This window comes from Cucurbita pepo, chromosome LG09 (assembly GCF_002806865.2).
Source record: "Cucurbita pepo subsp. pepo cultivar mu-cu-16 chromosome LG09, ASM280686v2, whole genome shotgun sequence".
NCBI lineage: Eukaryota > Viridiplantae > Streptophyta > Magnoliopsida > Cucurbitales > Cucurbitaceae > Cucurbita > Cucurbita pepo.
This window is the reverse complement of record NC_036646.1, coordinates 8,261,605-8,285,693: the sequence shown is the minus strand read 5'-3', so window position 1 is coordinate 8,285,693 and position 24,089 is coordinate 8,261,605. Positions and strand designations below refer to the sequence as shown.

The 24,089-nt window shown below is 41.2% G+C and overlaps 5 protein-coding genes across 7 annotated transcripts; all 5 read right to left on the bottom strand.

Annotated features, from left to right (window-relative positions):
* Window positions 1–490: 490 nt before the first annotated feature.
* On the bottom strand, window positions 491–871 carry LOC111802156 (glycine-rich protein 23). The gene has a single exon (XM_023686420.1). It carries the CDS (start codon window positions 869–871, stop codon window positions 491–493), a length of 381 nt encoding a protein of 126 aa, XP_023542188.1.
* Window positions 872–1,035: 164 nt separating this feature from the next.
* LOC111802481 (L-ascorbate oxidase homolog) lies at window positions 1,036–19,126 on the bottom strand. 2 transcript variants are annotated; one of them, XM_023686868.1, is made up of 9 exons: window positions 19,114–19,126; window positions 5,828–6,050; window positions 5,558–5,667; window positions 3,835–4,105; window positions 3,620–3,722; window positions 2,367–2,712; window positions 1,893–2,258; window positions 1,724–1,802; window positions 1,036–1,515 (listed from the first exon to the last, which is right to left on the bottom strand). In XM_023686868.1, the coding sequence occupies exons 2-9, from the start codon at window positions 5,972–5,974 to the stop codon at window positions 1,303–1,305; spliced, it is 1,635 nt and encodes a 544-aa protein (XP_023542636.1). In that variant the 5' UTR covers window positions 5,975–6,050; window positions 19,114–19,126; the 3' UTR covers window positions 1,036–1,302. The 2 variants fall into 2 exon arrangements, with proteins under 2 accessions (XP_023542636.1, XP_023542635.1); XM_023686867.1 differs by lacking the exon at window positions 19,114–19,126 and having other exon boundaries at window positions 5,828–6,231.
* LOC111802155 lies at window positions 7,535–11,143 on the bottom strand. The gene is made up of 4 exons (XM_023686419.1): window positions 10,561–11,143; window positions 10,307–10,452; window positions 9,540–9,647; window positions 7,535–8,330 (listed from the first exon to the last, which is right to left on the bottom strand). Exons 1-4 carry the CDS (start codon window positions 11,141–11,143, stop codon window positions 7,746–7,748), a joined length of 1,422 nt encoding a protein of 473 aa, XP_023542187.1. The 3' UTR covers window positions 7,535–7,745.
* On the bottom strand, window positions 13,046–16,106 carry LOC111802485 (glucan endo-1,3-beta-glucosidase 1). 2 transcript variants are annotated; one of them, XR_002816257.1, is made up of 5 exons: window positions 15,864–16,106; window positions 14,456–15,760; window positions 13,504–13,531; window positions 13,191–13,409; window positions 13,046–13,135 (listed from the first exon to the last, which is right to left on the bottom strand). XR_002816257.1 is itself a non-coding variant. In XM_023686874.1 (4 exons), exons 1-4 carry the CDS (start codon window positions 15,925–15,927, stop codon window positions 13,244–13,246), a joined length of 1,563 nt encoding a protein of 520 aa, XP_023542642.1. In that variant the 5' UTR covers window positions 15,928–16,106; the 3' UTR covers window positions 13,176–13,243. The 2 variants fall into 2 exon arrangements, 1 of the variants encoding a protein (XP_023542642.1); XM_023686874.1 differs by lacking the exon at window positions 13,046–13,135 and having other exon boundaries at window positions 13,176–13,409.
* A 621-nt stretch (window positions 19,127–19,747) lies between the features above and the next one.
* LOC111802499 (5'-adenylylsulfate reductase 3, chloroplastic-like) lies at window positions 19,748–22,995 on the bottom strand. Its single transcript, XM_023686894.1, has 5 exons — window positions 22,851–22,995; window positions 22,545–22,700; window positions 22,304–22,430; window positions 20,835–21,651; window positions 19,748–20,351 (listed from the first exon to the last, which is right to left on the bottom strand). Exons 1-5 carry the CDS (start codon window positions 22,933–22,935, stop codon window positions 20,121–20,123), a joined length of 1,416 nt encoding a protein of 471 aa, XP_023542662.1. The 5' UTR covers window positions 22,936–22,995; the 3' UTR covers window positions 19,748–20,120.
* Between the last annotated feature and the right edge of the window lie 1,094 nt (window positions 22,996–24,089).

Genomic DNA, 24,089 nt, shown 5'->3' with positions numbered 1-24,089 from the left:
GAAAAATCCAAAGAGAACAATATCGGTTAGTCGTGGGCTTGGGCTATTACAAATGGTATCAAATCCAGCCACCGGACGGTGCGAGCCACTAGTCGGAATAGGGCTAGACCCTTTCTATAGTAGACACGTTTTAAAATCGTGAGGCTGACGACAATACGTAACGAGCCAAAGTGGACAATATCTGCTACCGATAGACTTAGACTGTTATAGTGATTTTGACGGGTTGATTTCTTGTGCACGAAATTTTTTTCTATAGTATGGTGAATATGGATATTGCTCTCGTTAATCATCGGTTGTCGTATCAACATCTTTTAAGAGTAATATAGACTCGAGACGTACTTTGTCATACTTTATAATAAAAACCAAATCCATTTACTTGAAGACATAATTATAACATGAAATCACACAAATGAAGAAAACAAACAAACACTTGAACAGAACAACACCAAATTTGGTAACTTCACTGTCACTTTCAGACACAATTTTGAACTCAAGGCAGTCCACCTCCAAATCCACCACCAGCTCCTCCTCCACCTCCAGCTCCGCCACCTAAAACGCCACTGCCACTGCCACCACCACCGCCGAACCCTCCACCTCCACCACCGCCGAGCCCCCCAATTCCAGACCCAAATCCCCCTCCACCTCCACTACCAAAGCCCGAACCACCACCTAATCCACCGCCGCCACCACCACCACCAAACCCTCCACCACCGCCGAGCCCACTGCCATAACCAGGAAAGAACTGGAAATAGCCTGTCTTTTCACTTCCAAACCCTCCCCCAGTGCCAACAAGCCTTCTGGGCTCCGAGGCACAGATTAGTGCAAACAGAACCAGCAGCCAGAGGAATTTCAAAGCCAAAAAAGAACCCATAATTTGGTTTCAAATGAAGAATTGTTTGATGGGAATTGGGAGTTATTGAACGTGGGAATTTATAGAACTCTTTGAAGTGAAAAAGGGAAAAGAAATGGATCATTGAGTACCCGTGGGTGAGCAGTTCACAGAGCTCAGACTTCCTTTTAGTTGACACTTTCCCAAGAACAATGCAGTTTTCCCATTACATCATTTAAATTCTTGTTCAACCAAACATGTCTTTTTGAAACAGTCACAAACATAAAACTCTGTTCAACCTATTTTTGGTGAAGCCCATTAAGAATTTCGATAAAATTTAGCTAAGAATTCAAATGTTTTCGTAAAAATAGCTCAAGATGAGCATTTGATCAAAAGGAACACGAATCTAAGCACCTAGAAACCAGTTAGAACGGTGTCACCCACTCGTGACAAGAAATGTAAGATTTTGAAACTTAGAGAGGCCTCGTGTGACGACCACTGGCCCGACCACAAAGGAGAGCGTTTCGGGGGATCGGTAGCTCATCTCGTAAGGAGGTTGATGAGGTATAAACCCTGAGATAGAACTGCTGTCCCAAGTATTGCCTTGCCCAACTCTCAGATCTCACATTCCAAATTCCTACATTATCAAGTGCCATATAGATTGCTGTCCATGACTTTGGATACACCTGCAGTTCATAAAAACAATGAACATCAGCAACAGGTCCTGTCTAGGTCTAGAGACACGAGGTGAGATCCCACGTCAGTTGGAGAGGTGAACCAAACATTCTTTATAAGGGTATGGAAACCTTGAGTGGAAGCCCAAAAGAAAAGGCCCAAATAGGACAAATATATGCTAACGATGGGCTTGGGTCGTTAGAAGAGAAGTACAGGTACCTGAGTCGTGCAATGAGCGACCGTGTCTCTGAGATTGTATCGATCTCGGCTGGCAGGCGTCCATTGGCCTCCATCCATCCTGATCAATCCAGCTCCATGTTAGTGAGACACAAACTGATTCTTGGTTTCATTGAAAAGATAAACTAACAAGTGAAATAAGTCGTAGTACCCGACGACGAAGAACGAGTAGCCATTGATATGCCATGACTGCACGGTGTCTTCCCAATTTTGGAACACGATCTCGATGTATTCTCGAAAATTAGAATCCATGACAGAGGTCTGGAGGTAGGCATTGCCCCAGGTGGGAGTGGTGGGAATGCTGTTGAGGTTGAAAACTCCAGGGATCTTGAAGAAGTCAGCCAGTTTCAACGGAGTGTCAGCTTGAACAAATGAGACACTGTTGACAGCAAACCTCTGCTTTCCATTGATAACGGGGGCCGAGTTCGCTAGTATGATCGTTCGACTCGTCTTGATCAGTCCATAATGGTAGGAGCCTTGCGGATTCGGTCTCGGTCCGCTTGCAGTCAAATTCCAGCTGATTGAAGGAGAGAATGAAAACAGATTTTAATAAGCAAAGTGTAGGTAACATGTCAACAAGACTAGACTAACAAGCAACTGAAAAGCTATTGAGTTGACAAGATACCGGATAGATCTAGCCTGCTGGAGAGACCAAGCGATCTCCGTGGTCGGGCCACCCGGAACTGGACCAGAAACTTTCTCCCATGAATTGCTGTAGTGAAGTACAGCGGTCGTCGTGAGGATCGGAGAGGTAAACCGAGACGAAACAACGACGTAGTAGTCCTTAGGAGGTTGATCAGCAGTGACCAAGACAGAGTAGGATTGACCCAAATGGATGTCAATAGAGGAATATGTGTTCTGGAGAGTGTGTGATCCTTCCACCTCCACCAGTTTCATCAGATGACCCTGAATTCTGAAGTTAATGGAAGCTGAAAGTCCCACATTTGATATTCTGAACCTGTATGTCTTCCCTGTAAACAAATATGATTAACAACCTTACTATTTGCAACTCATGGTCACACCGCTATCAGATATTGTTCACTTTGGGATTTCCCTTTCGGGCTTCCTCTCAAGGTTTTTAAAACGCGTATGCTATGAAGAGGTTTTCACACCCTTATAAGGAATGCTTCGTTCCCCTCTCCATCTAATGTGGGATCTCACAATCCACCCCCTTGGGAGCCCAGCGTCCTCGCTGGCACACCGCCCCATGTCTAGCTTTCAAACCATTTGTAACTGTCGAAGCCCACTGCAAGCAAATAGCGTTCACTTTGGCCCGTTAGGTATCGCCGTCAACCAACGGTTTTACAACGCGTTTACAAGGGAGAGGTTTCCACACCCTTATAAGAAATGTTTCGTTCCCTTCTCTAACCGATGTGGAATCTCACAATCCACCCTCCTTGGGGGCCTAGCATCCTTGCCGGCACACCGCCCAATGTCTGGCTTTGACACCATTTGTAAGAGCCCAAGCCTACTGTTAGTATATAGCATCCGCTTTGGCCCGTTACGCATCGCCGTCAGTCTCACGATTTTGAAACGCGTATACTAGGGAGAGGTTTCCACATCCTTATAAGGAATGTTTCGTTCCCCTCTCCAACCGATGTGGGATCTCACAATCCACCCTCTTGGGGGCCAACATCCTCTCTGGCACACCGCCCGATGTCTAGCTAAAATACCATTTGTAACAGCTCAAGCCCACTGCTAGCAGATACTGTTCTCTTTGGGCTTTCCCTTTTGAGTTTCCCCTCAAGGTTTTTAAAACGCGTCTGCTAAAAAGAGATTTCCACGTTCTTATAAGAAATATTTCGTTCCCCTCTCCAACCAACCAATGTAAGATCTCACACCATATAACAAAAGACAACAGCAAACATTGTTGTTCACCTTGATCCACATTAAACGTAAACCCATTCCACCCTCGACCGTTGATTAGAAGCCCGTCGGGAGCGGGAAGATTCCGACCGCTTTCAAGACCTTGTCTCAAAATCTATAAAAGAATGAGAGACCAGCTTTAACAAAATATCCTCAGAGAATGGAACAACAACACCAACAAAACCAAATCTTGATGGCAGAACTTGAAAAGAGCTTAGAATGCTTACATAATGATTTGTGTTGAACCAGTCACCAGCTAGCACTGTGAAGTCCCCTGCAGGAGGAGCAAAAGGAACAGGAATTCCGGGTCGACTCCAAATTCTAATGCCTCCAAATGCTCCAGCTGCTTTGTGGAATGCTGTGGATGGGAAGTAGAAGTAAGTGCCAATTTGGTCCTTTGCCTGCAGAACATAAGTGAAGTTTCTCAATGGAGGGATAGCACAAGTAGTCCCATAAACTCCATCCTGCCATGAATTTCTTCTCTGCTGTAAGCCATTCCTGCAAAGTGACACCCACAAGAAATGCTCATATATCATTTGAATCATCTGGACCCATCAGATTTAGTGCAGTTATGATCTACAAAATCAGTAAGATGAGCAGACCAAGATTCAAAGATAAAAGCTTGGCCAAAATTTAGCCATTAATGTGATTAAATATGGGGTAACTTTACAGTGATTAATGGATCATCAACCATGTGAACACTGAGAGATCTACAACAGGTCAGATTGACTAATATAAACATCATTTATGTTGCTTTAGGAACACCCATTTCAAATAAACTGCTAACGAACAAAAATGAAACGGACAAAAGAGACTAAATAGAATGTTTACGTGAGATCCCACATAAGTTGGGGAAGAGAATGATGCATTGTTAGTAAGGGTGTGGAAACATTTCCCTAGCAGACGCGTTTTAAAAACTTTGAAAGGAAGCTCAAAAGGGAAAGTTCAAAGAAAACAATATCGGCTAGCGGTGGGTTTGGGTCAAAGCTGACACAGGGCGATGCGAGGAGGCTAGCCCCAAAGGGGGTGGATACAATGCGGTGTGCTAGCAAGGACGCTTGGCCTCGTAGGGGGTTGGTTGGGGGGTCCCACACCGATTGGATAAGGGAACGAGTGTCAGTGAGGACGCTAGGCCCCTAAGGAGGGTAGATTGTGAGATCCCACATCGGTTGGGGAGGAGAACAAAACATTTTTTTATAAGGGTGTGTAAACCTCTTCCTAGTAGACGATGAGGGGAAGCCCAAAGAAGACAATATTTGCTAGCGGTGAGCTTGGGCTGTTACAGTAGTATCAAAGCCGACATCGAGCGATGTGCCAGCAAAGAGGCTAGCCCCAAAGGAGGTGGACATGAGGCAGTGTGCCAACAAGGACGCTAGGCCCCGAAGAGCGTGGATTGGGAGGTCCCACATTGATTAGATAAGGGAACGAGTACCAAAGAGAACGCTGGGCCCCGAAGGAGGGTGGATTGTGAGATCCCACGTCGGTTGAGGAGGAGAACAAAACATTTTTTATAAGGGTGTGTAAACCTCTTCCTAGTAGACGCGTTTTAAAAACCGTGAAGGGGAAGCCCGAAAGGGAAAGCCCAAAGAAGACAATATCTGCTAGCAGTGGGTTTGGGCGGATCCAGTTTACTTCGTAAGATCATAAGATCAATTAAGAAAAGTTCCAAAAAAATCTCTAGAACTTCACTTTACTGCGCTTGAACTTAGATCTAGAAAATGGATGAGAAGTGAAAGTAGAAACTTTCCAAGTTTCCATTTTCCCAATGTTACAGAACGCAACAATCTGACCTTTGCCACTGTCAAAATGAGAATGAATGCACAACATTAGCAGAGTAACCGACAGGACATTAATGTTCGTCGGCGCTGGTCTCAGACAAGCCAACTATCCCAGGTCGAGAACTCCCACTATTTGATACTAGAAAGAAAAAACATGATTTGTGAGTGTTACCAAGAAATGAGGAACGGCTCCTTGAGATAGTTATACACATTGATAATCAAATTATCATTAGTAACAGCATCGATCTGAGGCCCTGGGAACTGTCCATTAATCAAGATTCCCTGCAAAACGCCACCAATAAGTTCCAAATTCATTCTTTTCAAGATGCCATTGAGCAAGCAACAAAGGGTTTGAAGAACAGAAGATAAAAACGCCAACTTTAAGCTTTAAAAAAGCAAACACTTTCCAAAGAAACACATAGAAATGAAAGAAGCATAGTACCTGTTGCTTAACTCCAAGCGGGTAGATATCACCGTAAGTGATTTTCCATGTGAAAAACCTATATGGGTTCTCAGCATTAACCTTAATAACAGCAAAAAGAACCATGAAAATGAAAAAACAGAGTACTCTGCTTTTCCTCATTGCCATGGGAGCTTGAAGTCAGCTGAAATGAACGAAGTGGCAGATCTAGAAGAAGAGAGAAAGGGTTCCTCTCTCTCTCACTCTACATTTGTTTTGTGGTGGTTGGCCTTTTGTAGAAGCTGAAGTCCGTCTTGGATGTTACCCAGAAGGCAGTGTGGAGGCTTGTGAGTTGTCAGTGTTACAGTTCAGAGATGGAGGATGGCTCTTCCAATCATCCACCGTCAATGGGGGTAGGCCCCATTGGCTTGAACGGCTGTGATTGGGTTGAGAAATGAAAGTCCATGGGATGACTGATAGATGAAGAACAAGGGAATTTACCTCAGGTTGGATAATTAAATACAAGATTCCCCTAGACTGTAATGCTACCATTCTATAGTAAACTCACCGTCACGAGGAGTTTAACACCGCCGCCGCCGACGCCGCCGCACCAGATATTGAAATGCTTGGACGGTTGTTCTTTTAAGTACAACGGCAGAATCTCTATCCTAAAGCTTTAAACTAGGACATATATGTTGATTTTGATTGGCTTGAGTTTTTTTTTTTATTTTCAAAGACAACGTTAATCTCTCCGAAGACTTGAAGGATGTGGAGAATCTTGTGAGAAAGAGAAGAAAGAACATGGAAATCATATACCCTTTGAATTTTAATTCAAGTAAGAAGAAAAATAAAAGCTAAATTATATATTTGTAAAATATCTTTGCTATTTGTTTTATCCTAGATTGTTTTGAGAGAGAGGAATGAAACATTTCTTGTTAGAGCTAGGGAAATTGCCCATAATAGACATGTTTTAAAAGAGACAATATCTGTTTGGACTGTTACAAATGGTATCCGAGGTGTATCAGCGAAGACGCTAGGTCCCTAAGGAGGGTGGATTGTGAGATCGCACAACAGTTGAAAACCTCTCCCTAATAGATGCGTTTTAAAACCGTGAGGCTGACGACATTATGTAACGGCCAAAGCGCTGACGACATTATGTAACGGCCAAAGCGGACAATATCTGCTATTGGTAGGCTTGGACTGTTACACAAGGTATCTGAGCCAGAAACTGGACAGTGTGTCAGTGAAGATGTTGGGATGCAAAGGAGGGTGGATGGTGAGATCAACATCGGTTGGAAACTTCTCCTTATTAAACGTGTTTTAAAACCATAAGGCTGACGACATTACGTAACAAGCCAAACTAGACAATATCTACTAGCAGTGAGCTTAGACTGTTACAAATGGTATCCAAGCCAGACACCGGGTGGTGTCCCAACGAAGACGCCGGCTCCAAAGGATGGTAGATTATGAGATCCCACATCGGTTGAAAAAGGGAACAAAACATTCCTCATAAAGTGTGAAAACCTCTCTAGACGCGTTTTAAAATCGTAAGGCTGACAACAATACGTAACGGGTCAAGGCAGACAATATCTTGAACAAATAAACATATAACGAACTCTTTCAGAAACAGAAAACAGAAAGCTTACAAAATCACATGCAATCAGAGTAAGGACCCATGTGATTGTGTCGGGTCAAATTTCACTCATTTGTTAGGCAACAATCCATATCTCAAAATGGGCAAAACGAGCAGACATGGAACAAAGGAGCAGTTCAAGATTTAGCATATGAGTTTAGATACACTGATGCTGGGAACCATCCAAGATCTTGGGAACCATTGTTTGGTTCTAAGCTACATACAAAATCGCATACCATGAAGCATGCATTTTTAAGCACTGCAAATGAACAAAAAAACGATTCCAGCAGGCTTCCACCACACAAAACTAACTAAAAAAACATCAGATTACAGGCTGCTAATTGTCAACAGCAGGCCATAATGATCACTGGGCAAAACAGGGAGCTCAAGCATCTTCATTTCTTTACCTACTTTCTTCTCCTTTGTGTATGTTAATTCAGGAATTGGATCAGTCCCAATCATTACAATGGAACTTACCTTGAAATCTTGTAACTTACAAACGAATCGATCCAGACGCCTTTGCAGCGTACGGTTCCCAGATAACATCTTGTTCGATTTGGTATCGTATGTCCAACCATTTTCACCGGGGCGTAATTCTTCCCAGGCATCAATCCAGTCGTCGGGAAAAGGAAACTGACCATCCGACTTATCGTCCCAGTTCATGTCACCGCCAAAAACGACGTTCGGATTTTCCTTGAGAAAGTCGATGGCTTCTTTGGCTTGAATTACACGCTCTTTGCTGTACATTTGATTCCACTTTGGAGGTGCAGGGCAAGGACTCTCAAGATGGCTTGTTGCTACTGTCAATGAAAGGCCATTTTGAACTTCAAGATTGGCAACGCAGAGTTCTCTCCCCATTATGGAATTGGAAAATGGTTGACAACTGAAGGATTTCACCGGCAGTTTGCTCAACTGCTCAGTAAATGGATAAATTATATCATCAGTTTATGATGCAAAACGCTGAAATGAAGCATAGTTCTAGAGAAATAACAGGTTCACCACTCTCGTATTCTACCGTTCTGTGCAGACGACATAAGAACTAGAACGAGGATAAGATTAGAAGATATGTATAACAGTACACAAAACCTATGCTTATACTCTACGGATTTTGAAAAGGGCTGCTGTGGCCGTTGAGAATGCTAGCTTTTGTAATTGTGAGATCTCACATCCGTTGGAGATGTGAACAAAGCATTCCTTATTAGGATGTGGAAACCTCTCCCTAACAGACGCGTTTTAAAACTGTGAAGCTAACGGTGATATGTAATGGGCCAAGACAGACAATATATGCTAGTAGTGGGCTTGGGCTGTTACAAATGGTATCAGAGCCGGACGTTGGGCCCCAAGAGGGGTGGATTGTGAAATCCCACATCGGTTGGAGAGGTGAACGAAGTGTTTCTTATTAGGGTGTGGAAACCTCACCCTAACAGACGCGTTTTAAAACCGTAAGGCTAACAGCGATACATAACGGGCCAAGATAGACAATATATGCTAGTGGTGCGCTTGGGCTGTTACAAATGGTATCAGAGCCAAACACCAGGTGATGTGCCAACGAGGATGCTGGCTCCAAGGGGGGAGGATTGTGAGATCCCATATCGGTTGGAGAGGTGAACGAAGTATTTCTTATTAGGGTGTGGAAACCTCTCCCTAACATACGTGTTTTAAAATTGTGAGGCTAACGGCGATACATAACGAGCCCAGACAGACAATATATGCTAGTAGTGGGCTTAGGCTATTACAAATGGTATCAGAGCCAAACATCGGGCAGTGTGCTAGCGAGAACGCTAGGCCCCAAAGGGGTTGGATTGTGAGATCCCACATCGGTTGGAGAGGTGAACGAAGCATTCGTTATTAGGATGTGGAAACTTCTCCCTAACAAATGCGTTTTAGAATCGTGAGGTTGACGACGATACGTAACGAGCTAAAAACAGACATTATTAGCTAGCGGTGGACTTGGGTTGTTGGCTGGAAGGGCTATCTTTGCTAGTTTCGTGGGGGAGTCAATTTGACATCATTTCATCAACCATATCCATTATAAAAACTATACTTCACCCAGAAGCCAAAATATGCTTTCATTTGTGTAGGAAATGAAATATCAAGCAAAGGAGGTAACAAAAAGCTCACCAGCATACAAAAGTATCCCCTTGAATGAGCATCCTTCTTGACCGAGCAGCGATAAACTTTCCACCAATTGGTAATCTGGAAGATGTTATATATATCTGGAGTAACTTCCTGCAACACATTGTAAACGTAAAAGAATGCATCACGAACCAAAATTCTAGAAACTCAAAATGTAACGGCTCAAGTCCACCGCTAGCAAATATTGTTCGTTTTGACCCGTTACGTATCGCCGTCAACCTCACGGTTTTAAAACGCGTATGCTAAGGAGAGGTTTCCACACCCTTATAAGGAATGGTTCGTTCCCCTCTCCAGGTGAGATCTCACAATCCACCCCCTCATTGGCACACCACCCGGTATCTGGCTCTGATACCATTTGTAATCGCCTAAGTCCACCACTAGCAAATATTGTCTGTTTTGGCCCGTTACGTATCGTCGTCAGTCTCACGGTTTAAAACGCATTTACTAGGGAGAGGTTTCCACACCCTTATAAGGAATGCTTCCTTCCCCCTCTCCAAGTGGGATCTCACAATCCACCCCTTGAGAGCCCAACATCTTCGTTGGCACACAATCCAGTGTCCGGGTCTGATACCATTTGTAACAGCTCAAGTGCACCGCTAGTAAATATTGTCCATTTTGGCCCGTTACGTATGGCCGTCAGCCTCACAATTTTAAAACGAGTCTACTAGAGAGAGTGTAGGAGAGTTTTCCACATTGTTATAAGGAATGGTTCCTTCCTCTCACACAACACGTGTATGAAACTGAGGGAGTACCTGGAAACAAATAACATCTGGTGAATGCCGTTGGATAAGTTGTCCAAGGGCTCTCATTCTATTACGCATCTCCAAATCTTCTCGGAACCATACATTGTAAGTCAAAATCTTTATGGGTGTCAAACTTGTCCTAGAACTAGAATCCCCTGCCACCCATCAACACAATAAGACTAACCCATTAATACAACTTCAAACTACATTGTTCTTGAAAAAACGATAATATTGACACACAAAATCAACACAATAAGACTAACCCATTTCAGCAATAGTGTTAGTCGATGCCTTAATGCCACGAAATGCGCCCAATTCAGCGAAATTGTCACCACCCACCACAGGAACAGGATCGTCTAGTTTCCTTTTCTTGCAGGGCTGCAAGGGAAAGAACACAGACCCAACAGAAGAATCCGCATCCGCATCCTCGCTGACATCGATCAAATCCTTGAAACTCGAAAGCGAGAGGGACGGAGCCCTAGTGCCACAGAGTTCGCAATCGGAATTCTTATATGGGTTCAGGAAGGTGCAGGCCTTGCAGGACCATTGAGGGGCGGAGGAAGAAGACGGTGATGGCGGTGGCGATGAAGGAGATAGACAGATTTTGCAGGCTGCCTTTTGGGAAGGTGGGTTGAGGAATGTGCATTTTTTGCAGGACCAACTAGACATCGACACAGATAGACTGCAAATCGTTCGACGATTAATCACCGAGCGATGAAGAAAGCGGGCGCTTGAGAAAGATAGTGAATGTGCTATTGATTGAAACATCAACGATTTGCTCGATTTTTGCCGCTTCGAGTTCCGATTCAATCGTCGTTTTAATCTACGTGAAACATCGGACGACATGTCGTTTGGCCGATAAGAGGAAAAATCAACGCCCATAATATATATATCTAAAATTTATAAGGAAAATTAATATAAACTCATTTTTAAAAATATTTAATCATAAATTAATAATACTGATTAATTTTAGAATTTATTAATAAAAACATCTTTTTTTTTTTTTATTTCAAAATAATATGATTCAACCCCGAACCCTTTAGAATGTAGCATATAATGGCTGTGTCCAAAATTTGATATGTATTCGAATCATAGGGACTAATAATCGATGATAGTGTTGATGTAATAAAAAAAAAAGTCGTCCCAAATGTTAGATGAAAGTCCCACATCCGCTAATTTAGGGAATGATATGTATTTATAATCAATAATATTCTCTCCATTAGAACGAGGCTTTTTATGGAAACTCAAACCGAAGTCATGAGAGCTTGTACTCAAAATGGGCAATATCATACCATTATGGAGAGTCGTGTTCGTCTAACACCAAATACACCTTTGGAAAGACTAGAAGTTCTTGTAAAGAACTCAAACGACCTTAACCCCTCGAAAGGTGTGATCACACATCAGATAGAAAGAAGAATGAAACATTCTTATAAGGTTGTGAAAACCCCTCTCCCTGGCTGACGAACGAAACGCCCTTCGTTCAATAACTGTAAGGCGACAACAAAACATAATGGGCCAAAATAGAAAACGAAAACATTCTTACAAGGGTGTGAAAGAAAACCCCTCTCCCTGGCTGACGAACGAAACGCCCTTCGTTCAATAACTGTAAGGCGACAACAAAACATAATGGGCCAAAATAGAAAACGAAAACATTCTTACAAGGGTGTGAAAGAAAACCCCTCTCCCTGGCTGACGAACGAAACGCCCTTCGTTCAATAACTGTAAGGCGACAACAAAACATAATGGGCCAAAATAGAAAACGAAAACATTCTTACAAGGGTGTGAAAGAAAACCCCTCTCCCTGGCTGACGAACGAAACGCCCTTCGTTCAATAACTGTAAGGCGACAACAAAACATAATGGGCCAAAATAGAAAACGAAAACATTCTTACAAGGGTGTGAAAGAAAACCCCTCTCCCTGGCTGACGAACGAAACGCCCTTCGTTCAATAACTGTAAGGCGACAACAAAACATAATGGGCCAAAATAGAAAACGAAAACATTCTTATAATGGTGTGAAAACCTCTCCCTGGCCTTACGGTTTGACTGATAATAACCGTAAGGCTGACGAAAACATTCTTATAAGGGTGTGAAAACCTCTCCCTGGCCTTACGGTTTGACTGATAATAACCGTAAGGCTGACGAAAACATTCTTATAAGGGTGTGAAAACCTCTCCCTGGCCTTACGGTTTGACTGATAATAACCGTAAGGCTGACGAAAACATTCTTATAAGGGTGTGAAAACCTCTCCCTGGCCTTACGGTTTGACTGATAATAACCGTAAGGCTGACGAAAACATTCTTACAATAGTGGCAAAACATAATGGACCAATTCTTACAAGAGTGGCAAAACAGAATGGGCCAAAACAGACAATATGACAAAATATAATGGGCCAAAACAGACAATATTTAAAAACATAAAATATTTGTATAACCGTGACGAAAACATTCTTATAAGAGTGGCAAAACATAATAGGCCAAAACAGACAATATTTGTTATCGATAAACTTGAATGGTTACAAATGGGGCAGTGTACCAATAAGGACGCGAGCTCCAAGAGAAACATAGTTAGTGTCGGTCCAAAATATGGCATAAAATCTATAAACTCTTTTTATGTTTTTCTTTATTCACCCTGTAATTCCTTTGAAAAAGGTTCTACCATATGACAAAATATAAAAATCCAATAAAAATTAAAAAACATTTTTTTTTTATATAATAACAATAAATAAATAAAATCTCTTAAGCTTCCCATGTGCAAACTTAGCTCTTCATTCCCTTTAAGATATGCATATTTGAACTTTAGGCCATATTCAACAAAAAGCCCTTTACTACCAAAAAAAAACACTTTTCAACCTCCACTTTCCTCATAAAAAAAAAAATATTACATTTCAAAAAATATATATATATTATATATATAAATAAACTCTTTAATTTTCTACATCAGCCTCCTCACCATGGAGCCATCAAAGGAATGAACAGAAAGAATGAGCAAAGTGCAAGCAGAAAAACATGGAGTCCCTTCTGAGCTGCTGCTGCTGCTGCTCTTCCTCCACTGGCTTCAGGGATTTGTGTTGTGTTCTTCCCTGTCTCTTTAGCTTTATTGCCTACTTTCTTACTGCAAAACACCAAATGCATAATTAAGCACTCAAAAAACTATGTGTTCTTTGCTTCGGAATTCAAGGAACACTCGGTTATGGAGTTTCTATTACCTTCCTGGAAATATGCAGCTCCCATGGCCTGCAAAACACAACCACATTCCCCATATAAGTTGGTCATGATGCCACAAATCACAGGTTACTAGATATACTAATGCTGCACAAACCGACCATAGGGTGCCCCCATGTTGCCACCAAAATCGCTAGTGCATTGCAGATATTGTTCGCTTTGGCCTATTATGTATCGAAAATGCATATGCTAGGGAGAGGTTCCCACACCCTTGTAAGGAATGTTTTGTTCCTCTCTCCAAACCAATGTGAGATCTCACAATCTACCCCTTGAGACCTAGTGTCATCGTTAGCATTTGTAACAGCTCAAGCCCACCACTAGCATATATTGTCCGCTTTGGCCTGTTATGTATCGCCATCAACCTCACGGTTTTAAAACACGTCTACTAGAGAGAGGCTTCCACACCCTTATAAGAAATGTTTCGTTCCCCTCTCCAACCAATGTAGGATCTCACAATCTACTCCCTTGAGACCCAGTGTTCTCACTGGCACACTACTCGGTGTCTGGCTCTGATACCATTTGTAACAGTCCAAACCCACCACTAGCAGATATTGTCCGCTTTGCCTCGTGACGTATCGCCATAAACCTCACAATTTTAAAACACGTATGCTAAGGAGAGGTTTCCACACCCTTATAAGAAATGTTTCGTTTCTCTCTCCAACAAAGGTGAGATCTAGAATGGTGCAATATTAGATATGTTGGCTTTTACTTGTATGTTCCATATTCTTTCGTGGTGGGTGATGATTCGAACCTTAGATCTTTTGGTCGAAGATAAGTGAGCCTAATGTGTATCATTCAGTTGTGGTGTTTTGTTTAATGGCTTCACAGTATCAAACCATTTGAAAATAGGCATAATTTCAAGAGCAAAGTAAGTGAAACAATAGCAACCCAGAAACCAGTGTTCATTGAAAGTTAAAGCAAAGAGATGAAACTCACTTGGGTCAGTGGTGGTGATCATAGCCACGCCCTTGAAATCACAAGATCCAGCACTTTTCCCTTCCTTCTGGTAATAGCTATCAAATGCATAAGAAGCATGGTTCTTCACATTGTTAGGCTGATAACAAGCTTCACCAGGCTGAATCTCTGTACAATTAGCTTTCCCAGGTCCACAAGCCCAATCTAAAGCTGTCTGCAATGTCTTAGTATCAAACTCATCCATGGCAATACAATACGTCTGGTTCGTCGTATCATTAGCCAAAAACGTCCCACTTCCCGACACATGAAGCAAATAAACCGGCGTGGAGTTTCCATAAAACAGCCCCCAATTCGCCTCCGACACCGGCGGCGACCGTAAATCCTCATTGAACAGCTCGTAGATGTAAACACTGGAAGTGATTTCAGGGTGAAATGGGGAACCACTCCGGTCGAGAATATGCTTGATTAGATTCGAATTGAACGTGTCGGCGTTGTCGATTGTGGCGTATGGCTCTTTCGAATCGCCCTTTGAAGGCCACCCACTTTCAGTGACAAGAACTACAACATCAGTGATATTGAGATTCTTCATCGAGAAATAAGCAGAATCAATCATGGCGTCAAGAACATTAGTGTAGTGAAGCAGAGTATTGGGATCGACCATTTCTTTAGAAGGAATCAAGGGCTTAAACAGCGCATTATCAAGAGGAACAACCCCTTTGTTTTGCATAAAAACATAATAAGGGTAAAGGTTCATCATCAATGGCGACCCAGTTCTTGAAAGGAACCGAAGCAGAGGAAGCATGAACTGAACCAAGCTCTGGTTGAAGAAAGCCTGCGACGGCGGAAATGGGTCGAGGATAATCGAAGCAGCATGGGGAGTAGAAATGGTGATTTGGGTTTGAAGATTTGCAGAAACTAAACCACTGTAAAGGGATTCAATAGCAGGAAGTAACAAAGGGGAAACAGAGGGGATAGTGGTTAAAACCTCATCGCCGACGGAAATGCCGGAAATTAGGGTCTGGGGATAGTACGCCACCACATTCCGGGCGATCCACGCGGCGGCGGTAGCATTGGAAGATCCAATTGCAAGAAGCTGATTGTTGGGTACACTGATAATGACACGAATTTTCGACCCATTTAGGGCTTTGAGGATATCAGGATTCGCATCGTAAAGCCTAATATGAGTGATTTTCTGAAAATGCAAGAACGAAACCAAGTCTGAAGGCGACATTAGATTCGAAACGTCACTCCCAATATTAACCCCAACAAATGGCTGATTATCGTCCTTCTCCATGTTCTTCCCGTCCATCAATGGCGGAAATCGACCTGCAAAAAATCCCCAAATAAGAAAGAACAGAACAGAACAGAACAGAACAGAATGTTCTTCAACTTTTTAGCGAATTTCATGTGGGTTTCAAGACATCATTACCTCTACAAACTGTAAGAAACCCAAAAAGGAAGAGAAAGAACAGAGAAGATTTAGATTCTGCCATTGAAGCTTGAGCTCAGCTACATCATTCTTCGCCTCTGTTTCAGCTAAAGATCCTCGCATCATCTAATCTTCATCAATTTATACTGATCTACAAATTGGAAAGGCCAACAACAAAAAACCCAAATGGATTGGGATTTTTTGATTTGATTACAGAAATTACAATGAACCATAATAATCAAGATGATGAAGTTACTGAAAAGCCCTCGTGGGCCAATAAAGAACTGTTCTTTTTGGTGGACTTAGTGCTTAAGTTTTTGGTATTCTTTCAATGGCTATGATTCCTTTCCCTTCCGACACGATGGTTGGCTGAAAAAGGGAGAAAAAGGGAGGACTCTTTTGGAAGTTTTCAGTGTTTGTTGAGGAGAGGATTGTAAATTCACATGGGATTCGAAAAAGTGTCCGTTCTAGACATGTTAGATTGTTCTTGAGGAAAACCAGGCTGTCCCTTACACAACATAGAGACATTACTGCGTTTGTTTTTATTTATGGCGACTTGTTTTAATCCACACCATATTCACTCTGCTTAATTTACTCCAACATTTAATGTTTCTAACTAACAATCCCATACCCGACACGAATTCTTTTAACATGTTTTATCTCCTCGTTCTACATGTTTTCTAAGATGTTTCTTAGGAGGTCACTCAACATGGAACTGTTTCAAGCCATACGTGTTTAACTTTGTAGTGTCAACATACAACTATTCGAGTTTGGTGCCTACTGTCTGTGGCCACATGTCGGATGTCTCAGTCATACTTGTCCAAGACGTGTTGTCGAGAGTCGTATACCCATTCCAAACCCTTTTTACTTACTTCCATGTGCAATCAGGTCTTTACTATTCATATCGTGTCAATACAGGGTTATGTATGACTATTAACTAAAATCATGTCTACACCCATCTGAATAAAAAATGCCCCAAAATGTACTATAACAAGAGAACGTGACTAGTCGTTAATTCTTCCCATTCAACATCGAACTGTTTCAAGCCAAACATGTTTAACTTTGGTAGTGTCAATATACAACTATTCGAGTTTGGTGGCTATTGTCTATGGCCGCATGTCGAATGTCTCAGTCATACTCGTCCAAGACATACTGTCCATGGTCATATACCCATTCCAAACCCCTTTTACTTACTTCACGTGCAATCACGTCTTTACTATTCATATCGTGTCAATACAGGGTTATATATGACTATTCACTAAAATCATGTCTACATCCATCATAATAAAAATGCCCCAAAATGTACTAACAAGAGAACGTGACTAGTCGTTAATTCTTCCCATCCGAATTATATGCTATCAAAGCTATAGTTATTGCCTATTTACTTTTAGCATATAACATTACTTTCTTACAAATTGTTTTCAACCCATTTCCTCCCTCATGTTTTCTAAAACACTTTTGTCCTTGTTCATCGGGATAGAATAAGTGTTGCACAACCGATATCTCGTCCTATGTTGAGCCACTGAAAAAGAAGATATACATCATAACTATCAATTCTTTTAAGCCGTTATTAACCGTCTCGTCTAGTTCGATTAGTATAAGAAAGTGATGGTTTTGTTTTACTAAAAAAGGACAAACAAAGGTGTGTGGGTTTGTACATAGCAGAGAGTCACAAGTGGGTGTAAGAAAATCACGTGAGTCCGTGAGTCAGAGTTCCTGAGATGGGTTCATGAGTTCTTCGAATTTCAAGATCAAGTTTCTGAATGAGTGCCAGAAACAGGCATTGGATACCTTTTACCAAAAGTAGGTACGATTCTGAACCCAACTCAATTATATTATTCAATGCTGTCACCAGAAATGAGCAACCAAGCTTCTTAATTGGTCTAATAATTAGGCAAGATGTGGTTTAGAGACGAAACAAGGTAAAAGTTGGTAAGGCTAGTTCGGAAGATATGAAATTATAGTTAAGAAAGATAGAAAAAGCTCATACTAACGAAGAAGGAATAGTCCTTTTAGAGGTTGGACTTAGGCATGCAACTTTTAAGGGTGTGGAAACCTCGTACTAAAGATCTTACATTGGTTGGAGAGGTGAACAAAGCATTTCTTATAAGGGTGTGGAAACTTTTCCCTAATAGATGTGTTTTAAAATCGTGAAGATGAAGGTGATACATAATGGGCTAAAACGGACATCATCTATTAGTGATGGGCTTGGGTAAACAAATGGTATCAGAGCCAGACACTGGACGGTATGCAAGTGAGTATGCTGGGCCCTAGGGGGTAGATTATAAGATGTCACATTAGTTGGAGAGGGGAATGAAACATTTCTGGTAAGGGTGTAGAAACCTCTCCTTAGTAGAGACGTTTTAAAATCGTGAGGCTGATGACAATATGTAATGGGTCAAAGCGGACAATATCTGTTAGTGGTGGGTTTAGGTTGTTATAAGATCGGTATGCATACATACCGAGCTCAACCATTAGAATTAGAGTATCATTCATCTCCTAACTTGTGTAGCACGTTTTAAGTAAAAAAAAAAGGGAGTTTTAAGTGAATTTTGGTCCAACCACCTGCCTGCCTCACAGTTTTCTTTTACTTGTTGGTGGTGGTGGCTCTCTAAGTCTAAACATGGCAACAAAAAAACACAAAAAGAAATGGTTTGAGAAATAGTTGGTTGAGAAATTGAAAAGAGAAGACGAACTTTTGAATCAATAATTATGATATGGAAATCCCAAAAGAGTTTCTACTTTTTAATCATTCAAGGGGAACATAAAAACATGGGAGATTCTCCCTACCTTATGCCATTCTTTGTCACTAACACATGTATTTGGTGGGTGGGTCTTGGCTGCTGCTGCCTTTTCGGTCTTTCCTTCGTACCTTCGTGTGTGGGCGCTACCGCTTACGTCTTCCCTGGGAAGATTAAATATCAAATCATCTGGGTTTGACATCCCATATTGGTTGGGGAAGAGGCAGAAAGATTTCTTATAAGAATGTGAAAACATTTTGGACCCGCATGTTATAAAATCTTGAGTGAAAACCTCAATAGACACATAAGTTTTAAAACCTTAGAGGAAGCCCGAAAGAGAAAGCCTAAAGAGGACAATAAATGTTAGCGGTGGACTTAGGCTGTTACAAATGGTATTAGAGTAGACATCAGGCAATGCCACGAGGACGCTGGCCACCAATGGGAGTGGATTGTGAGGTCCCATTGGTTCGAGAGGGGGAATGAAACATTTTTTGTAAAGGTCTAGAAACCTCTCTCTACTCTTATAAAACCTTAAAAGAGAAGCCCGAAAAAAAAAGTTCAAAAACCTTAAAAGAGAAGCCCAAAAGAAAACGTTCAAAAAGTATAATATCGGCTAACAGTGGGTTTGAGCTGGGAATGAAACATTTCTTGTAAGGGTGTGAAAACCTCCCCTACATTTTAAAACTTTGAGGAGAAGCCGAGAAGGAAAACCTCCCCTACGTTTTAAAACTTTGAGGAGAAGCCCAGAAGGGAAAGCTCAAATAGGACACTATCGACTAGAGCTGTTACAATTCTCTTGAGTCTAGGTTAATGAGAGGTCGTTTGATGGCTCCATAGGCCTCAAGTCTCTTGAGCCTGGGTTAATGAGAGGTTGTTTGAGGGCTCCATAGGCCTCAAGGGAGGTTTCATAACACAGAAAGCCGGAAAAAGAGAATAATATTTGCTTGCGGTGAGCTTGAGCCATTACAATTCTCTAGAGATTAAGAGAGGGTTGTTCGAGGGCTCCATAAGCCTCAAGAAGGCTCTATGGTATACTTTGTTCATCGGCTAATCGAATATATCTTCATTGGTATGGAGCCTTTTACTCCAGAGTAAAAGGCCAAAATAATTAAAAGTACTTTTAAGTCCTTTGTATCATCAAAATATATAGAAGCCTATGTGTATATTATTAAACTCAGATAAAATATGATTACTACAAGGGTCTCAAGATCAAACAAATCCTCACACACAAAACAAATTTATAATCTCGTTGTGCTTATGCCTTGGACCATTATTACTACATCATGGTCCTGGGAGCCCTACGGGAAAATTGATATCTATACAAACACATAATCGGATGATTTCAGGACCGGATTCTCTAAAAGCTCCGAAAAGATCCCCAAGCGTTGATTTTGATCTCAACAGCTTCCATCGCAGTCGACATATTATTATCCTTCCTCAGAAATATATATATATAAAATCCAACAAAAGATTGGAACCTCTGTGAATTTCCTTTGTTAATGGCTATCACACTGTATCATCGAAGGGCATTCACAAAAGCCATCAACGAGTCAACATCCCTCTTCTCAGATGGGTACTTCACTGCTTTAGACGAGTGTTTGGGGAAAAACAGTACTGTGGGGAAGGATCCTAGCTGCAGCTCTTGTTTGGCGAACTCCTTCTGCTCACCGTCGCCTCTGAACTTCCCAACTTTCACTCCATTTCCTGCCAATTTCTCAGCCAATTCCACATATGACCCTTCCATAGCCTGTAGAAATTCATCAAACATTAGCCCTTTAAGTAGGATTATATAAAGGCACGGGCCACCGCTAGCAGATATTGTTTCTTTGGACTTTTCCTTTCGGGCTTTCCCTCAAGGTTTTTAAAACGCTGTCTGCTAGGAAGAGGTTTCCACACCTTTAAGGTGTTTCGATTCTCCTCCCCAACCGATGTAGGATCTCACAATCCACCCTCTTCAGGGCCTAGCGTCCTTACGGGCACACTGCCTCGTGTCTACCCCCTTAGGGGAACAGACTCCTATCCGGTGTCTGGCCCTGATATCATTTGTGACGGCCCAAGTCCACCATTAGCAGATATTATCCTCTTTAGGAGAGGTTTAATTTCAAGGAAAACTGTCTGCTAGGAGAGGTTTCTACACCTTGATAAAGGGTGTTTTGTTCTCCTCCCCAACTGATGTGGGATCTTGCAGATTATTATCAGCTGAAATGCTTTTGTGCAAAATGGTTCTTACCTGACAGAATTGGCACCAAGGTGCATAAACAACCACAAGCCAAGGCTCTTTCCTGTTCTCCAGTCTGGCCAAGTTTTCGATTCCGATTCTGTTCAGGTTGACCAAATTTTCGGAGACGAAGATGTCGTTAACTTGGGGAGTTGCATTTACGTGGAGAGCTCCATTTACGTGGAGAGCTCCATTTCCATTGCCATTGAGATGTTTAAGATTTCCTTTGTGAAGGCCGCATTCCTTGGCTTTGGAATCCTCCCACCACCATCTTCCTTCTCTTTCGTGCTGCCCAGGGAGGATAGGCCTTGTGCAGGGATCACAGCCAATTGAGACGTATCCTTGAGAATGCAGGGAGTTTACAGGTACATTCATGGTCCGCAAGAAGTTCCATATGTATTTACTATCAAAGTTGGCTACTGGGTTCCACTTAATCAGGCTCCCAATGCCACCATCCAATCCCTCAAAAATAGGATCAACTTGGACAATGGGAATCTCAGACCTAGTTCCAGGAGATTGGTCTTTTCTTTGTCCGGTGATCCATGCTCGGAGCCCCTTTAGAGCCCTCCTCAAAGGCCTCACCTTCCTTACTCGGCAGCACTCCTGGTGGCCATCCTCGTAGAATGAAAACAGCCCTTTGTTCCGAACTAAACCCTGAACTTCAACAGCATCTGGGAACATGTACTCAATGTGGATGCCATAATGTTTCTCCACTGTATCAAAGAATTTGTATGTTTCTGAATTCAGCCTCCCTGTGTCTAGGCTGAATACCCTAAATGGTCGACCAGTCAATCGAGCATATTCAATCAATGCAACATCTTCCGCACCACTGCAGTGTATAATTTTTGTTAGATGTTTTTTTTTTCTAAATTTCCTATTGTCCAAGAATCAGAAACCAAATGCTTCACTAGCAAATTCTTGTCAAGGATGAAAATTATTGTCACCCTTGCATCTATAATTCAGTGTTCAGAAAGAACATCAGAAACATACTTTTAAAATATTGAAAGAAAACAATCCCGAAAGCTAATATTATTTGTTTATCATTATGAATGTTGATTATGAGTTTCAACAAAAATTATCCAATCTTTACTCAGTTGACACTTTTCTTCCACATTTCCATTGTGTTCGATTATTCTCTACTATCTACAGTTGATCGTAGCCAAAAGCTTGAGGAACATGATAGAAATGGGAACAGGACGCGGCAGAGAGAATATAAAGAGACTAGCGCAATCCGAAGCAATTATGACAACAGAAAATCAACAAACTCTAGTAATTCGAATCTCAATGGTACTTGAAACTTTATGGAAATGCATGAAAAAGGCAGTTTCCTTGAACGACAATGGCATATGTGATTAAAGAGGCACCTTACAGATCACAGATTCAACAGCATTACAATTTGGAAGTTTTAAACATTAGACACATGATGTTGGATAACGAAAGCTCAAGACACAAATTAATCAAATGATAGAATAAAAACCTACCTGAACGCGATCGCAATGTCGTTGCCAAATCTCTCCAGGGCCGTGTCCATTATTTCCAGAGGAGAAGCATTTTCAAAGTCTTTGGCTAATCCATCATAGTCTACCGTCTCCACTTTCTCCTCCACCTCTACAGATCCAACCCGAAAACATCATCATTATCCACACAAGAAACATTTTAACACAGATTTCCAGAAATGAACTCCAAATCGAGGAGATAGGATTAATGAGAAATCAAAATTACCAGCACCAAGAGTATTCGCCGAGAGAGGGACAATCAAATCATTCCGTTTGGATTTCACGTTAATAGGCTTCACCGAGCATCCCTTTCGTGAATAATCGACTCCAGATGATAAACCGTGCGGCCGATTCAACAGCTGAACAGAAACAATTCGTGGAGCTGCAAATCGAAATGAAATCCACAATTCAGAATTAACATGCAAACGAGAATGAAACTCTTCAAAACATCATTCAAACACAAATAAATTCTAACAAATATCTTCAACTTCGCTTCCTAATGTAAACAAGAAAACAAATTCCTGAACAATACCTTTAACCTCAAAGGAAGCGGCAAAATGCTGCAAATTAGAAGCAGAAATTGCAGAAGAAGAAGAAGAAGAAACAGCAATCGCCATGAAGGACAAAGAATTATTGCTCTCTCTTTCGGTAAATTGTAATTCTTGTCTGCGTTTTTCTTCAACTCCGTAGGTTTAAATAAAAAGAGGTGAAAGATGAAATATGAACCTGGATGAAATACGGGAACAGTGGAATTCTCAACCTTCATCCTACGTGGCATACTCTTATTGGTGAGTCAACTCCCCAAGCTCCATCACTCCGCCACGTAGCAATCTTTAACCGAACAGAATGACATCTTACGTGGCGCTGTTTCTATTTTTCTGGGTACAGTTTCTACGGAATTTACGCCTCTAAAATATATTTAATTTTAGATTTGGTAAATAATAGTTTTGTGTAAAAATACCATTGCAAAATTGATTTTTTTTTTTTTTTTAAGAAATTCCGAATTTAGTTTATGAAATATAAATTTTTAAAAATATCAAATAAATCCTAATCCTTAAATATTTAATATTTCTATGTCTCAACATTTTAAAAATTTACAAAATTAGAAGTTTATAATTTTATTAGAGGATGAAATTAAATTTTATATTTAATAAATCGATTAATTTATAAAATATTTAAATAGCCAGGAGTTCTTATAATTGAGCCACCACAAACCAAAGTGTTAGTTACTATAGATAGTAACTTTCATTTTCTTAAACTCTTTCTTAGTCATCATATCTTAAAAATCTTGTCTCTATTCATTCTCTATTCACACAAATTAAAACTTTTAAAATTATAGGGACTAAATTGAAATTAAATTTTAAGTGGAACCTTTTTATGTNAAAAAAAAAAAAAATACAAAATATACCGACTAAATTTGTAACTTGTCTGCTTTAGTTAGTTCGTCATTACAACAAATATTGTCATCTTTGGCCCGTCGTTACAGTAAATATTGTCTATTTTGACCCGTGGTTACAACAAATATTATCCGCATTGGCCCGTTGGTACTCAATCTGATCATAAAAGAACTTGGAGGAAAGATAACCCAACAACCCAGTTTGGATCCTCAATTCAAAGCCAAGATTACAACGTTTCTGGATCCTGATGAGTGGTAGATTGTGAGTTTTCTTTGGTCAAGATCTTCAAATTTATATTGAATTTGTTTATCAAACCAAGTTCTTCATTTCTAGGTTCTTGTCGATAATGAAGATTATCTAAAGGAATTGCAGTG

What these genes read in the sequence shown, in the direction of transcription:
- LOC111802499 (XM_023686894.1), bottom strand. Translation starts at nt 22,935, where the DNA reads ATGGCGATTGCTGTTTCTTCTTCTTCTTCTTCTGCAATTTCTGCTTCT. An exon ending in GACATTGCGATCGCGTTCAG is followed by an intron (nt 21,652 to 22,303) that starts GTAGGTTTTTAT and finishes TATACACTGCAG; the next exon opens with TGGTGCGGAAGATGTTGCAT. An exon ending in CTTGGTGCCAATTCTGTCAG is followed by an intron (nt 20,352 to 20,834) that starts GTAAGAACCATT and finishes GAATTTCTACAG; the next exon opens with GCTATGGAAGGGTCATATGT.
- LOC111802481 (XM_023686868.1), bottom strand. Translation starts at nt 5,974, where the DNA reads ATGGCAATGAGGAAAAGCAGAGTACTCTGTTTTTTCATTTTCATGGTT. An exon ending in TACGTTTAATGTGGATCAAG is followed by an intron (nt 2,713 to 3,619) that starts GTGAACAACAAT and finishes ATTTGTTTACAG; the next exon opens with GGAAGACATACAGGTTCAGA. An exon ending in TACTCGTTCTTCGTCGTCGG is followed by an intron (nt 1,803 to 1,892) that starts GTACTACGACTT and finishes TGGATTGATCAG; the next exon opens with GATGGATGGAGGCCAATGGA.
- LOC111802485 (XM_023686874.1), bottom strand. Translation starts at nt 15,927, where the DNA reads ATGGCAGAATCTAAATCTTCTCTGTTCTTTCTCTTCCTTTTTGGGTTT. An exon ending in GATCACCACCACTGACCCAA is followed by an intron (nt 13,532 to 14,455) that starts GTGAGTTTCATC and finishes TGTGTTTTGCAG; the next exon opens with GCCATGGGAGCTGCATATTT. An exon ending in AGCTGCATATTTCCAGGAAG is followed by an intron (nt 13,410 to 13,503) that starts GTAATAGAAACT and finishes GGTGTTTTGCAG; the next exon opens with TAAGAAAGTAGGCAATAAAG.
- LOC111802156 (XM_023686420.1), bottom strand. Translation starts at nt 871, where the DNA reads ATGGGTTCTTTTTTGGCTTTGAAATTCCTCTGGCTGCTGGTTCTGTTT.
- LOC111802155 (XM_023686419.1), bottom strand. Translation starts at nt 11,143, where the DNA reads ATGTCGTCCGATGTTTCACGTAGATTAAAACGACGATTGAATCGGAAC. An exon ending in CAGATGTTATTTGTTTCCAG is followed by an intron (nt 9,648 to 10,306) that starts GTACTCCCTCAG and finishes AATGTGTTGCAG; the next exon opens with GAAGTTACTCCAGATATATA. An exon ending in GGGGATACTTTTGTATGCTG is followed by an intron (nt 8,331 to 9,539) that starts GTGAGCTTTTTG and finishes TTTACTGAGCAG; the next exon opens with TTGAGCAAACTGCCGGTGAA.